Below are 14,953 nucleotides of genomic sequence, written 5' to 3'. Positions count from 1 at the left end.
GTTTAGTTTCACCAGGCCAGATTGCAGAAATCCAGATTGTCTTAATTTATCAAAACATCCCACGATTTAAAATTGCTCAGAATTCCCAGTGCCAGGATGCTCTGCAAGAGTTATCCTTCCTACCAAACTTAGGGGATCCAGAGAAAAGAAAGAAGTTGTGGATTTGAACAAGTGAAGCCGATTTTGAGTTTGATGCAAAGCCTGCTTTTTTTTTTTTTTCTATGCCTGACAAAATTTCCCAATAGATTTTTTAGGTAACATAAGAAACAAAAAGAATTCAACACTGCAAAGCCTCAAACTCCCAGCGACGCTCCAAATTCCCAAATTTCACGGCCAACTTCCCATCCTGCCGCTGCAAAGTGCGATTAGAGAGAACCGAAGAGCCGAACTCGGGCTGGAAAAGCCGCGATTTGTGAGGGGAAACAAATCTTGGGAGCAGGAGCGGCTGCCCTGGCAGGGGAAGGGCGAAGAGCAGAGCTCCGAGCGCTCGGTGCCGGTGCGGGAGCTGCACCCGCCCGTTCCCGGCCCCTGCCCCGGGGAGGGCTCGGGGCTCGGTGCCGGTTCGGGCACGAAGCCCGAAGCCGTTCTGCGAGTGCCATCCAGGGGATGGGAGCTGCATTTCAGCCGCGGCTCCGGGAGAGGCGGGGGTTAAAGCCTGGCTGGCTGTGGGTGTTGAGGAGGAGGGACCAACCCAAGTGAGATGCTTCCAAATTCCCGAGGCGCTTCCCGAGCTCAGCCGGTGAGCGGGGCGGAGATGGGAGGGGGATTAATAATCTGAGAAGTGCCAGGAGTTTGGAAAAGGGACCAGAACTTTCACAGCAGGTCTAAAACTCCTGATTACAGAGCTACAGAATCACTTTGGGTGGAAAGGATCTCCAAAATCATCGAGTCCAACCCGTGACCCATCACCACCTTGTCACCCAGCCCAGGCGTTCCGTGGATTCCTCTGGGAATGGTGACTCCAAACCTCCCTGTGCAGCCCCTTCCAAAGCTGGTGGTAATTGAGGTGATGCAGTTTGTGTGACCCTCTCCCCGGGACCCCTCTGCTGTGTCTGGGCATGGAGAACAGCCCCAGAGACATCTCGGTCCCTGCCCCCGAGTGCTTCAACCCTCGCAGGGAGAATCCATCCTTCTGTGTGCCCATCACTGGCTGGGGAACGCCGGGTGTTTGAAACCCGCTTGTGAAGGAGCAGCAGGAAAGCACAATTACCTTGGCATATAAATCAGTGGTGGTGTGGGGGAAAAACCGATTTTAACCGCTGAAGGGGAAACTTTTCTGCTGTGAAGCTGCCGGCGCTGACCGTGACCCCCAGGGATCACGATGGCTGTGGGATGGGAGGTGGGGATGGGATGGGATGGGATGGGATGGGATGGGATGGGATGGGATGGGATGGGATGGGATGGGATGGGATGGGATGGGATGGGATGGGATGGGATGGGAGGAGGCCATGGGATGGGATGGGATGGGATGGGATGGGATGGGATGGGATGGGATGGGATGGGATGGGATGGGATGTGGCCGTGGGTCATAGGATGGGGAGGTGGCCATGGCGATGGGATGGGGGGTGGCCGTGTCCGGGCAGGGCTCGGGAGGGGGGGTCGCGGGGGTCGCAGGGCTCACCTTGATGATGAGCGGGTTGCGCAGCATGCTGAGCCGGACCAAGCCCAGCCGCTCGTTCTCCGTGCCCGGGCCCGCCTCGGCCAAGCTCATGGGCAGCCGCCGCCGGGACCCCGCTCTGCCGCCCGCCATGGCTCAGGGGGGTCGCTCCCGGGCTGGGGGGGTCTCTCGGTGCTCCCAGTCCTGGTCCTGGTGCCAGGGGGGAGGTCTCGGCTGTCCCGGTGCCAGGGCTCTCTTGGCGTTCCTGGTCCTGATCCCGGGGGGTCTCTGCCGGACCCCGGTGCCGGTCCCGATACCGGGGGTCTCTGCAGGACCCCGGTGCCGGTCCGGATGCCGGGGGTCTCTGCAGGACCCCGGTGCCGGTCCCGATGCCGATCCCGGTGCCGGTGCCGGGGTTCTCCCACCGGACTCGCGGCGCGTGCGGCAGCGTCTCCGTCTCCAGGCAACAGGCGGTGCGCCGCTCTGATGGGTCCGGCTGGGGCCGCTTCCGCCGGGGGAACGGATGTGCCAGGGGCGGGGCGCGGGGAGTGGCAGCACGGGCGGACACCGCGTGGAGGTAGCGGCGGCGCGGCGGGGACGGGACGGGAATGGGGAGGGTACGAGAGGGGCTGCGGGTTCACAGCTCAGGGCAGCCGAGAGCTCTGTGGGTGCGCTGGGAATCTCCCTCGGTAGCCCCAGGGTGGCGGAGAGGAGCGGCGGGGTCCGGCCTGGCTGCACTCCGGTGCCCAGCCGGAGTTTATCGGTATCTGGGCCTAGCGCCGAGCTGTGGTTTGAGCTCCGCAGAGCCTTCGGGGCCGCTCGTTGCCCTCGGTGGCGGGGAGGGGATGCCCGGCACGGCCGGCGGTGCGAGGTGCCCTGGGCATGCGAAATTCAAGGGTGCCTGTTTCAAACGGGACGGGGCTGCTGCGTGGTGAGTCTTGTATGTGCTGGATGTAGAAAATGGGCTAAAAATGCTTCCTGCATCCTCTGTGTGAGTGAGTTCTGAAAGAATCGCCCGGTCCCGGGACAGAGCTGGCAGGGCTGAGCTCGTCAGAAACTTCTAATTAGAGAATTTTGTGTTTACTGCTGATGAGTCTCATATTTATTGCTTTTTCAGTGCTGAAAGCTGAATTGAACACAATAGACGTTGCTTAGTTATTTAAAATCAAAGCTAGTAGTTATTAAACTTATTAAATTGTTTTTTGTTGTTGTAGGAAGGCACTTTGAAAGCTGGGGACATCTGTGATGCACATCCGTTTGACAAAGAAGGCATCAGCTTTTCCTAGACACTTTACAAAACTAAGTGGATTGAAAAGTAAGAGTCTAAGATAAAACTGAGTTGTTAATTGTTAAGGTTTTGGGTGGGTTTTGTGCTTTTTGTTGGGTTGGTTTTTTGGGGGGAGGTGTTTTGTTTTAAACAAAACCACTTCAATAAAACTCTTCTCTTTTACTTCAGAGAAAAAAAATGAAAGGCGAAGCATCTGCAGATGATTTTCAAGTCCAGGATTTTGTCAAGAAGAAAAAAAAGAAGAAGAGAAAACACAGTGAGTCCAACAACACACATGAAAATGCTGAAACTGTGGAAGATCCAGAGATCAGCCAGGCTTCCCTGGTGCTCTTTGAGGATGCAGCAGCACAGGGCAGTGAGAACAGGAAAAAGAAGAAAAAACAGAAAAAAAAGGATGAAAAGCAGCAGACTTTGATGGATAATTACATTGTGAGGGTGGAACCTGAAATCAGCAATGGGACAGGAGCAGCTGATTCCCCGAGGAAGAAGAGGAAGAGGAAGGGTCATGACAGCACTGATGAGCTCAGTGATGTCACCTGTGTCCTCGTGAACCAGGACAGCAGCCAGGAGAGTGCTGCTGATTATGTTTATTTTAAAAAACACAAGAAGAAAAAGAAAGAGAAGCAGCCTGAAGCAGATGAGGTGTGTGAGCTGCCTTCCTCTGAGGAACACAGCCAGGGCCACAAAGAGAAACCCAAAAAGAAGAAGAAGAAGAAGAGGAGAGAGGGCAGTGGGCAGGATGTGCAGGAGGACACAGAGGGGGCAGCTGAGCAGCCACTGCTGCCACCCTCAGAGCAGGGCAAGGGACACAAGGAGTGGCCTTCACCTGCAGGTGAGGATGGAGATGGTGATGCTGATTCTGCCATCACTGAAGGCTCCATGGAGCTCCCTACTGATTTTTCTACACCCACTAAAGCAGCTGATCAAGCTAAAAAGAGTCTAGCACGTGCTAAAAAGGCCCTAGCATGTGCTAAAAAGGCCATAAAAAGCAGCACTTATGTCAGAGAAGAAGAAAGCTCCTCAGAGTCTGATGAGATGTAAGTTCAAGTTTTGTTTCTGGGTTTTTTTCCTCTCTTTCCACTCCCTAAATACATTCCTTCATGTTATTTGGGTTCCAGGTTTTTCTTCATTCTGTTCTGTGTGTGTTTTAAAGAAAAACTTTGACCTTTTGTGATGTTAGTGACCTACTTTAAAAGCTCATTTTTCTTGTGGAGAACCAATAACAATTTTTAAGAATACTTCAGTGTAGGCTCTTTTCTCCTCTTTAAAAACTGTAGGGTAGGGAAATAATTTATGTGCAAACAATTCACATTTTAAAAAAGAAAAGTGAAAGGAAAAGAAAAGGATTTTATTTGTTAAAGGCAGCTAGTAAGGTCAGCTAAACAATTGAATATTCTGTGCAAATAAATGCTTGTGTAAGTAGTTCTTGTTACCTTTACAGTGTCTAGAACACAAAACAGGAGCACTAGTAAGAGACAGATAGAAAAAAATCTGTGTGCCAGTGGTAGCAAGAGACATTATTTCTTCAGTATGCCCATCTGTGAGAGTTTTGTGGATTTTTCAGTGCTTCAGAAAGCTCCTTCATTACTGTAAGTATAGAAAGTTAGTATAGAAGTTAGTGTAGAAAGTATAGAAGTTACAGCTATTAAATTATGTTAAAAGGTTAGAAATGCAAGGCAGTGGATGTTTGAAATATTTTTGTTCCGTAATCAATGAATGTGTTCATTCTTTTAATGGTAGAGATGTTCACAAAATCTCTGTTTTGCAGGTCTAGTGGTGTTTTATGTCCCTTTTTTTTTTTTTTCTTTTTAATATCAGGACACCAAAGACCCCAGCATCACATGAAGAGAAGCAACAGAGCAATTCCTTTACTGAACTGGCAGCCCCTGATGAGGTCAGTGTGGATGGAGAAGAAGTCCTGAACCTTGCCATGACTTCAATCATAGATTTAGATACTGCAAGACAAGAACTGGAAGAGTTTATTCCTCATATCAAGAATATATCAGACAATTCAATCAAGAAAATGGCTGGAAGAGACCTAACAAGGTTTAAGGAGTTTAAAAAGCAGGGTGAGCTCTCTGAAATCCTGTTACACTGAGGAAGGACTGTGCAGCTGTGCTGATGTTTGGGCAGAGGGAGAAGTTTCTTGTGTCATGTTTTGTTAAACAGAATATGGTTCACTTCATTCCACTGACATATCTCCTGTTTCTCTGTTTTGTAGCATCTGCTTCCACATTGGCAAATTTCAGTCCAAATTTGTATGTTAATTGCTGCTTCTCAGCTGCTTTTGTCTCTCTCAGTTTTCTCTTTTCCTGTCTGAATTTTTTGATAGCTAAAACCTGAGATGTGCACGAGATGGTACTTGAGGGTTGTCTTAGGTTTTTTTTTTAACCTTTCTCTATTTTAGGTATTGCTGTCAAGTTTGGCAGATTTACCCAGAAGGAAAATAAACAAATCCAGAAAAATGTTGAAGAGTTTTTAGCACTTACTGGAATAGACAGTGCTGAAAAACTTTTGTTTACCTCGAGGTATCCAGACGATAAAGACACCATCTATCGCCTGAAAGCAGAACACCATTTTTGTGAAAAAATCTGTGAGTATTTAAATTTATGCTCAGACAGCTGATTGTTGCATTCTACAACCTGGAGCTATGATGGCATATTTTTGTAAAATGATTTTATTGAAAAACACTGATGTTGCTAAATTTGGTAAAAAAAAAAAAGAGGTGCTGGCATGGTTTAGTTGATAATCTGCACAGTCCACTGTTCTTATTATCTGCTCTTAAATAGGAAGAGTTTAGAGATCAAACATGGGCAAGACCAGTAAAGACTTCCAGACTTGTATTTTGGGCTTTATGGCTTTAAGTGCATTATTTGCTAAACTATAATTAAGGTTACTAATGGCAGCTTGGAGTGATTGATTAAGTCCTGTCTGAAATTGTCACCTGTTCTTAGATCACATAAATGGGTGGCAGGTGCAGGACTGAGGGGATGGAAGAAACTGAGTCAGTTTTCCAGGACTTTGGGGTCTCCTCAGTGCACCAGGAGCTTTATTCTGTGTGTGTGGTGACATCATCTCAGGCAAGGCAGAGCCAAGGGCAGCCTGTCATGGATCAGGATACTGGGATCAAACACAGATTTGTTCCTGTGTGATTATTTCAGACACACAATCCTTCCCTCTGCATCATTTGCCTGATGTGGACTTTCATTCCAGTCTGGGAGTTTGCTCCTAGAATAGGAAGATTTGGCAGAAAGTCTCATCAGTGTTGTGTGCCTTGCAGTCCCCTCTCCTGCTGGCCAAGGTGGTTGTGTGTTCCCAGGGATTGGTCTCTGTGACTCTTCCCTTCAGTGGAGATCTCCACTTGGTTTTTGCTGGATGCCCAGTACCTGCTTTTCCCAGTTGGAGCAGTCTGTAAGCACCCAGTGCCTCCTCAGCTCCTGCCTGGAGCTGTCTCATGTCTCTCTTTTAATGGGAGTGTTCAGTTAAATTTTAATCACACCTGGATCAAATGCACAGCCAGCCCATGCAGTTTGTAGCTGGTGAGTGATAAGAATCTGTTGTTGACAGCACAGTCACAAAAATGTGTGGTGTTGGGTTGTGGGGTTTGTTTCATTTTGGCCTCACCACTGTTAGAAATGTTTGTTGAACATGATCCTTTACCTTGCAGCTGAGGGCATACCCCGGCCCTGGAGGCTGATATATTATCGAGCAAGGAAGATGTTTGACCCAAATAATTATAAAGGAAGGTAAGGGGATACTTTAAAAGTGTTTCTGAATGCTAATATCAGTCTGTGTTGATTATTTGTGTATTGATTTTATTTTGGATCAATTTTTATCTTTCCCATTTGTGCCAGTTACTGTGACTTAATTGATAGTTCATTTTCCCTTATTGTTTCCTGTGTTCTAAAATGTGACTTGAAGTGATAGTGATGATTAACACTGATCACCTGCAGATGTTACAGCTCTTTAAGAGATTGAAATGATTTGAATTTACAGCTGAAGCTGTGCCCACTTCCTCAACCAGGTATACTAAGGAAGAAAAAGAAAAATTAAAGCAGTATCAAGCTGTGCATGGCAATGATTGGAAGAAGATTTCTGAGTTGATGTCCCGTTCTAACCTCTCAGTTGCTATGAAATTCTCTGAAATCAAGTCAGGTATGTAATTATAAGAAAAACAGTTTTATTTTGTGTATTGTTATTTGCACTGTTTGATGTAGGTACTCTAAACATAAGGAAAAAGTCCTTTAAATATGGGGTTTTAATTAATTTATTTAGTAGTGGTTGTCCTCTTCTTCACACCACTGATTGCATTTTCATGTGGAAAGGATAAGAAAGATCTCTGAAAGAAAATGGAAAAAGGTGGAACAGACATCTAAAAAGGATGGTTTCATGGGGAGGACAGAAGGGATTTGGCAGGCTGGTTTAAAAAGATAAAAACTGGGGATCAGACTGTTCTTTAGTGTTTAGGCTGAGCTCTCAAGTCTGGTATGCAGAAGAGTTTCTAGGACATGTGTCAAGAAGTTGGTACTGTAATTAAAAATCATGCAAAGTGAAACATTTGATCTTTTACCTTTTCCCCTAATAATTTATGATAAATTATGCCTTAACCTGGTGTGTTTTCACTTTTAGCTATTAACTATGGTGCTTGGACAAAGGAAGAGACCCAGAAGTTAACAAATGCAGTGAAGGAGGTGCTGAGGAGAAAACTGGAAACAGAAAATTCAGATTCTCTGTCAGTGGAACAGTCAGACACAGATCTCTGGATTGCCCGTGAGAAGCTGTACCAGGCACTGCCATGGACTGAGATTGAAGCCAAAGTGGGAAGTCGATATTGGAGACAATGCAAACAGAAATGGTGAGGCCTTGGACTAATCTGAGACAGTAAAATGTGTGCTGGGGAGTATTTATTCTGCAAAACCTGTGTTTTGTACCATGGTGATGCTGTGGTAGGACAGGTAAGAGATGGCACAGAAAAGGTGTTGCAGATGTCTGGGACAAACAATTCTTTGCTAGGTGCAGCAGGTTTTGTGTTTGCTGTGATGGCAAAGCCTGATTTCTGCCTGGTGTACTGAGGCCTGAGCAGCAGAATTGACTCTCATTATGAACCCTGGGCATTGTGACTGACCCCAGCAGTATTATTTAGCTAAAAACAGATGATTGAAACTCTTGTGCCAGCTGTTTAACACCAAACCAGCTGCTTCAGAAACTTTCACATAACCTCGTGTAGTTATCTGTAAGAAATGTATCATTTTAAGAAACTTTCCCAGCTGACATGGAGAGGTTTGTTTGGAGGGTATTTTAGGGGAAACCCTCCCAGCCTTAGCCTGGGCCCTTGTAAAGCCCTGGACCCTGCTGGTTGGGAAATGTGGCATCAGATCGAGGAGTTTCTGTGCTAAAAATACAATCAAGTCACTTTGACTTGCTGATTTGGGGCTTATAAAATCTGGACCCACTTTTGGGGTGAATATGGAGACCTCACCTAGGGGTGGACACATTCTGTAGGATTTCCCAATTGCTGGGAAGGGTTCTCCAGGTCATGGCTGTGAAATGGGGCTGCCCAGTGACAAAATCTGGATAATGGTGAAATACTGGGGCAATTAGTGATGTATCTTTCTCATTTATGCATTGCCTTGCTTATTTTTTGCTTTTTGCTAAAGCCAAGTGTATAGCTTTATGTATAATTTTTACTTTTTTGTTGCCTTAATATTCCTAGTAAAATAAGATTATTCCATTGATGACTGTGTCCTTTCAATCCCCCCCTGTCACTTGGCAGAACACTCCCTCTCTGGGACAGCAGCAGCATCTTGATGCTTGGAATTTCTTGAAATGATAGAAGCCTGTTTTTGTGTGTTTTCAAAGGAATTCGATTTTAACAAGAAAACTGAGCAGAGGGCAGAATTTGTACAGAGGGACCAATGGATTAAGGGCCAAGATCAATCTGATTAAAAGGTATTAAAAGTTCTGAGCCTGGGATGTTTCTGTATCTCCTGCTGTTTGAGCTGTGTTTATAAAAGTTTGCAGGGTGAGAACAGCCTGCTTGCAGCTTGATACATGTTTTGCAATCATTCTTTCTCTGGACAAAATGTTCTGTAATTTCTGATTGGGGGAGCTGGGAGCACTGAATTATATCTTGAGTTCTGCTTGCAAACTTCTTCTGTCTTATATTCACAGGTTGTATGAAACAAATGCAGAGGATGCCAGTGAAATCAACTGGGATGAACTCAGTAATGCTATTGGGTAAATCTCCTTTCCCTCTTTTTATGGCCACAAAGGATAGTTAAAGCAGATGAGTCAAAGTTCTGATACTTTTACAACTGTAGGAGATGTTCAATTTGGAAATTACAGTTGCATGGCACTGAGCTGGAAGCCAAGATGTGAAACCCTTAACATTCCAAATACTGGAGTGTTGTGTAGCTGTGCTTTCAGGTGTTAATCAGCTAATGGCAAAAGTGATGATTTGATATTATGGGTTATTTATTATTTGAATTCCATCCTTTCTGCCTAAAGCTAAGCTAGAGTTTGTCTGGCATCACTCTCAGGAATGGATAACTCAATAACAATTCAGCTTTATGACAGTTCCTTGCACCACTAATTCTTTGAATTCTTCTCTTTGCAGAGATGTTCCTAGAACCTATGTTCAAACAAACTTTTATAGGCTAAAAGTGTCCTATGTCCCTTTATGGAAAAGAAAGACTTTTTCTGGTCAGTATGCCAGCTGTTTGTATGTACTCCTTTGGCTTGAATCTCAGAGGATACATATTCTGCATCAATTTTTTCCTAACTGGCTAAAATCTTAGGCTTTATATTTATTTTACTAAATGCTTTTTTTTTTAACTTTGAATGTCCTCTTTGTGCAAGTGCTTATGAACCTGTTCTTTTTAATACCTTGGCTTGAAAAGTTTTAAAACTGTGCATTTTAATTTGTCTTTGCATGCTTGTGTTATGTCTGATCTCCTTGCAGCCCCTGTGATCAGGACAGTGCAGAGATTTTGTGTATTTAACACCATAATTTCTGTCTGAGATGCTGTTCCTCTACAGGTCCAGTTAAAACTACTCTTTTTTTTTTCTTTTTCATAGAAATTATTGATTATCTGTATGAAAAGAAGCTCCCAGAATTTGAAGAAAGGTTAAAAAAAGAAGAGGAGAAATGCCACAGCTTTAGCAATTCAGCAGCCAGTCAGCAGCAGCAGCTTTTCAGATTCAATGACATTTTTGATTCTGGTGAAGAGGATGATTAATTGATTGTCCTAAAAGCAATGCCTAATTTGCATATTTAACTGGAAGTGGGTCTGGTTGAAAGTGGGTGCAGCTCAGCACCTGCAAGTACCCAGGCTGTTGGTAATGGGAAAAGTCAGGACAGGCACCTCTGATTGTCTTGTTTTATCTTGGATTGAGCTTTTATGCCACCTTTTATTTAATTTATCTCTGGTTTTAGAAATTCTTGTGTAAGCATCCAAGTTGCTTTCTAAATGTCTCAAAATATTTTTTTTTTTCTGTGGAGTTGAAAGCTGCTGTTTTCTCTTTATGAGTGAACTTGGTTTTCTTAACTTTATTTTTTTTAAATTCATGGTATTGGAAAAAGGTTTACAGTTGGCTTTTAAATCTCTGTAATAATCAGGTCTTGAGACATCTGTGTTGATGGAAAACAGCACAACTTTTGAGTTGGTTTTTTAACAGATATCTTACTATTAAGAGCAACTGATTTTATTTTTGATGCAGACTTACACTTCTCTCAACCCTTCTAGAGAAAAAGGACTTTTGTCCATTACTATTCACCATTTCATGCTAACTAAAACAAATAAAATGTTATAATTAATATTTGGAATCCAGAGACAAAACAGTGTATATATATATATGCATACATATATATTTTTATTTTGCACGGAGAATTTTTACATTTTAGTAAGAAAATTAAGCAATAAGTTGGGGGTTGTACTCATGTTTTGTATTATACTTTTAACTCTCTGCCTGAAGTCATTATTTGTAAAGCAACTGAGTGAATGTAAAATATCTTGCAGTGTTAAATCTTTGTATGGCTTTTTTTATATTTCCCATATGCTGTGTTTAACAGTAATGTAGCAGACTTGGTCCCTGCTCCTTGAGGGTCATTTTGATAAGTGACAATTTCCCTCTTCAATTCTAGTAATCATCACTGAAAATTCAGAATCTTCAATGGTTTGAAATAAAGGCCTTGTTGGAGGGGCTGGAAGGTGACTCAGAGCAAGGGATTTTAAAGGAGAACTTTCTATATGTAACTGTCTGGCTTTTAGTCTCTCTGAAGAGAGAAAGCACTGAGATTTTTGTGAGCCAGGCAGGACCTCCCCTGCAATCAGCCACTGCTTTGAGTGTAAAGTTTTCCAGCCAAGAGATGAAATGGATCGTGGGGGAAGGAAACCCACAGCGTTTCTTTTTAGGTCTTTGTGTTGCTTCCTGGGTTTGAAGGTTAAAAGCTGAAAAATTTGGATTTCTGAATCTGAAAAGTATGTGTTTTTCACGGATTTTGGTTCCTGGAAAATGGAGCTGTTCAAACAATGCCTGGTTGTAGAATTTGTAGAGTAGATCTTGCAGAAATAAATTTCTACCTCCATCATGAGATGTATTTTATTTTTTGCTTTATGAGAAAACTGTTGTGGCTAAGTGGAATACACTTCACTCTCAAGAGAGAACCACCAATATTTTATTGAGTAAAAAGAACAATTTGATAAAGTTCACTCAATGTGATAGAATTTAATAAAGTTTTAGCAGTGATTTACCAAGGTTCAATAAGTTTGATGGCAAAGTTCACCTTATGCATGGAAGAAACACACAAAAAAAACCTGAGTTAAAATCAAATTAGTGATACACAAAGGGTAAGGAAGACCCTCCAGGTGGCTCCTGAGGTTCAGAGAGGACTCTGGGTGCAGCTGGATCCAGGCTTAGTGACTGATCAGGTTTGTTCTCTTCATTTTATGTATGTGAAGTTCATCATTAATACCGAGCACCCCCATGAATCAGAGGTATTTAATCAGTATTAATTCAGCTCTCAGTCACTTATCAAGGAGCTGCTGTGAGTGAGGGATGCCTTGCCCTGGGGGAGGCTGGGGCTGAGGAAAGGGATCCTGTGCTGCAGGTTTATGAAAGGCTTCAGTCTTGGGAAGGCAGAGCTGAGAAAGTACAAGGATGTAACAAGTCAGAAGTTAGGCAAGGTGCCGACTGCCAGCAAAGCAGGATGTGAGATTAGGGGACAGCCATGAGAACGTACACTGCTTTTGTCTGAGTAGCAATAATGTACCTTTATAATGAGAACAACATGACAGCTTCCCTATAAATGTACATTTCAAAGCAATAAAGTGGATTGGACTTGCATCACGTTGCTGTGTGTGTCTTTTCCCATCTTGCCATGCAGACCCCACCCCTGCTGGCCTTGATAGGATTCCAAACTTTTAAAGGTTTCCCTGCTCCAGGGCTTGCCCCTCCCTGCAATCAGCTGCAATTGAGAGTTATTAGGATGAAATTGGTGCCTGTTAATCAGCAGTACAGACAAGATAGGTGCCTTTGTTTTAGCTCTGCTATCTCGTTCTCCACTCTCATTATCTTGCATGTTTGGGCTTCAAAACCATCTTTCAAAATAATTTTCCAAGGCACTTTCACTCCCTTGTCCCTGAGCCAGGAGCATTCCAGCTTCAAGGGTCACCTCAGGGCATGAGTTCCTGTTACTGCCTCCCAGAAATACCCAAGGAAAAATCTTACTGATCTTTAAAAGCAGTTTCTCTGTAAATCAGAGCAGGACAGAGCTGGAATTGTAAACCTGGAGCCATCACTGCTCTGGAGAAACACAGACCTGAGGAGAGAGAGGTTTCCATCTCCCTGCAGCCCTGGGAATGGATAAGGAAACTCCCTCCCCATCATCTCCTCGGGTGTGGTGTGTGCAACCTGTTTGCACAGGGGCAAATAACTGCATGTTGATGATCTCCCAGGTGCTGAGTAATGGCACAGGGAAGGAGCTGGTTCCCTTTGCCATCCTCTTTCCATGGCAGCACAGGCAGAGAGAGCCAGTTCTTTCATGTGGATATTTCAGTATTATTACAAACAGCAAACTCTGCAGAGGTTTTAAAAAAACCAAAGAGGCTCCACAGAAGCTTTATGTATCAGACTGTGTTATAAGAGCATGACATCCTTCAAGTGTAAAAGCACCCTAAAAACTTGGGTGTTTCAAGCATTTCCCTGGTGTGTTCATGGCCTGAGTGGTGTTACAGCACAAACCCCTTCAGCTGTGTGGCATTACCAGAGACGAGTTCCAAGGGTAAGCACTTCAAAGCTGAAGAAGCAGCTGAAGATCAAACAGGGACTTGCTTTCTTCACCCCTCTCTCCTGTAAGGTCTAAACCAAGGAGGTGGAGAAAGGTGATGTTGATATAATTTGGGTTAAAGTAACAAGATGCTTATATAACTTGAGGTATAAGACACCAATATAACCTGAATAATAACTTTCCATACCTATATAACCTGAATCATAACTTTCTATACAATGCAGTACCAGTATATGGTTAGCTAGTTTCTTAATGCTCAAATAAATGGAAACTCTCCAGGTGAATAATCTCAAAACAGACAAATATAACTGTACTGGGCAGGATGTACTGATGAGAAATTGGCAAAAGTAAAGCAAATTAGCCACAAAATGAAGAATTTAGCTTAGATCCAGAAAGATCAAGGAACACCATAACTGTGCATGCTCTGAAGACAAAGTAGAAAAGTTCAGATGTGAAGAAGACCCCCAAGACCACCCAAATTAGGGAGGCACAAGCACAGTACAGAACTATTTATAACCATGAGATAACATTATGCAAATTATCTCCAGCACATATATGATGATGCTCTAATGACACAGCAACACCAAGGAATATTTACTGCATAAATAAATCACAGCACTTGACAAAAGTGAGTGAGTGACAGGGAGAAATCCCCCTCACCTCCAGCACTGCATTAAACAAATATTTGCTCCACAGACACCAGTGTGTGAGGTTTTATTTCCAGCCAATCTTTTCGGGTATCACTGTGAACCACAGTATTCTGTTACAGCCTAGAGAACTGTATGTTTGGGAAATAAATTATGGGATATCTTAGAGAATTTAGAAGCTGGAGGTTAGGAATGTAACTGAGAGGTGGATAGCTTAGTAGAAGGATTAGAAATTGACAGAGATTGATTGTTCATATATATATGTATATAACATTCAGAGCCAGCTAAATACACATATGGAACCATTTAAGTAAAATTGATATAATTTATATAAATTAGAAAATACCTAGAGCCAGACCTTATACATGATAAATTTTGATACTGAAATTAATAAAGACCAGAATGGAGGGATCAGCGGGTCAAGTACTCACAATAACAGGACAGAGTAAAAAGTTTAGAGCGAGGTAGAAAATTCCTCCTTCCTCCCCCGAATCCGACTCATTTCAAAGACCACCCACCCAATAAAGAGGGAGAACTACGCAACCGCAATGAGTATGCAGCTAATTTGAATAGCGAGCGGGGAATGGGCGGTGACAGGTAATAAATATGTACCGCTGTCTTAGAATATGCATGACTTTTATAAATAAATAGAGGGCTAAAAGCTGCCGAGGGGCGCGCACGCCTTTAGGAGCGATAGCCTGTGTCCTGCCAGCGGTGAAGTACACATATCCTTTCGACTAAACCGGTTGAAAGATATTTTATCCTTGCCTTTCGTGCATCAGCTGCCCATCCTTGATGCAGTGCCGGGCCTCAGTTTCCCCGCTCGGGGCGTGCTGGCCCTTTAAGGCGCCTCAGTTTCCTCGCTCGGAGCGTGCTGGCCCTTTAAGGCGCCTCAGTTTCCCGTTCGGGCCGTGCTGGCCCTTTAAGGCTCCTCAGTTCCCCGCTCGGGCCGTGCTGGCCCTTTAAGGCTGCTCAGTTTCCCCGCTCGGGCCGTGCTGGCCCTTTAAGGCTCTTCAGTTTCCCCGCTCGGGCCGTGCTGGCCCTTTAAGGCTCCTCAGTTTCCCCGTTCGGGCCGTGCTGGCCCTTTAAGGCTCCTCAGTTTCCCGTTCGGACCGTGCTGGCCCTTTAAGGCT

General features: G+C 44.2%; 2 protein-coding genes across 2 annotated transcripts in view; one reads left to right on the top strand and one right to left on the bottom strand.

Annotated features, from left to right (window-relative positions):
• The window catches only part of CFAP77 (cilia and flagella associated protein 77), a 56,489-nt gene extending 54,475 nt beyond the window's left edge, over positions 1-2,014 (bottom strand). The window contains exon 1 of the mRNA XM_033077617.2: positions 1,622-2,014. Coding sequence (XP_032933508.1) covers positions 1,622-1,750 — 129 coding nt within the window. The 5' untranslated portion in view covers positions 1,751-2,014. The remainder of the gene's footprint in view (positions 1-1,621) is intronic.
• Positions 2,015-2,095: 81 nt separating this feature from the next.
• TTF1 (transcription termination factor 1) lies at positions 2,096-12,230 on the top strand. The gene is made up of 12 exons (XM_033077616.1): positions 2,096-2,174; positions 2,812-2,912; positions 3,054-3,922; positions 4,704-4,954; positions 5,293-5,478; positions 6,553-6,631; positions 6,910-7,040; positions 7,515-7,740; positions 8,745-8,834; positions 9,057-9,122; positions 9,502-9,587; positions 9,963-12,230. The coding sequence occupies exons 3-12, from the start codon at positions 3,063-3,065 to the stop codon at positions 10,121-10,123; spliced, it is 2,136 nt and encodes a 711-aa protein (XP_032933507.1). The 5' UTR covers positions 2,096-2,174; positions 2,812-2,912; positions 3,054-3,062; the 3' UTR covers positions 10,124-12,230.
• The last annotated feature ends 2,723 nt before the right edge of the window (positions 12,231-14,953 follow it).

Source organism: Catharus ustulatus, chromosome 21 (assembly GCF_009819885.2).
Source record: "Catharus ustulatus isolate bCatUst1 chromosome 21, bCatUst1.pri.v2, whole genome shotgun sequence".
Lineage (NCBI taxonomy): Eukaryota > Metazoa > Chordata > Aves > Passeriformes > Turdidae > Catharus > Catharus ustulatus.
The sequence above is the reverse complement of the archived record's forward strand: the minus strand, read 5'-3'. Positions and strand labels throughout refer to the sequence as shown.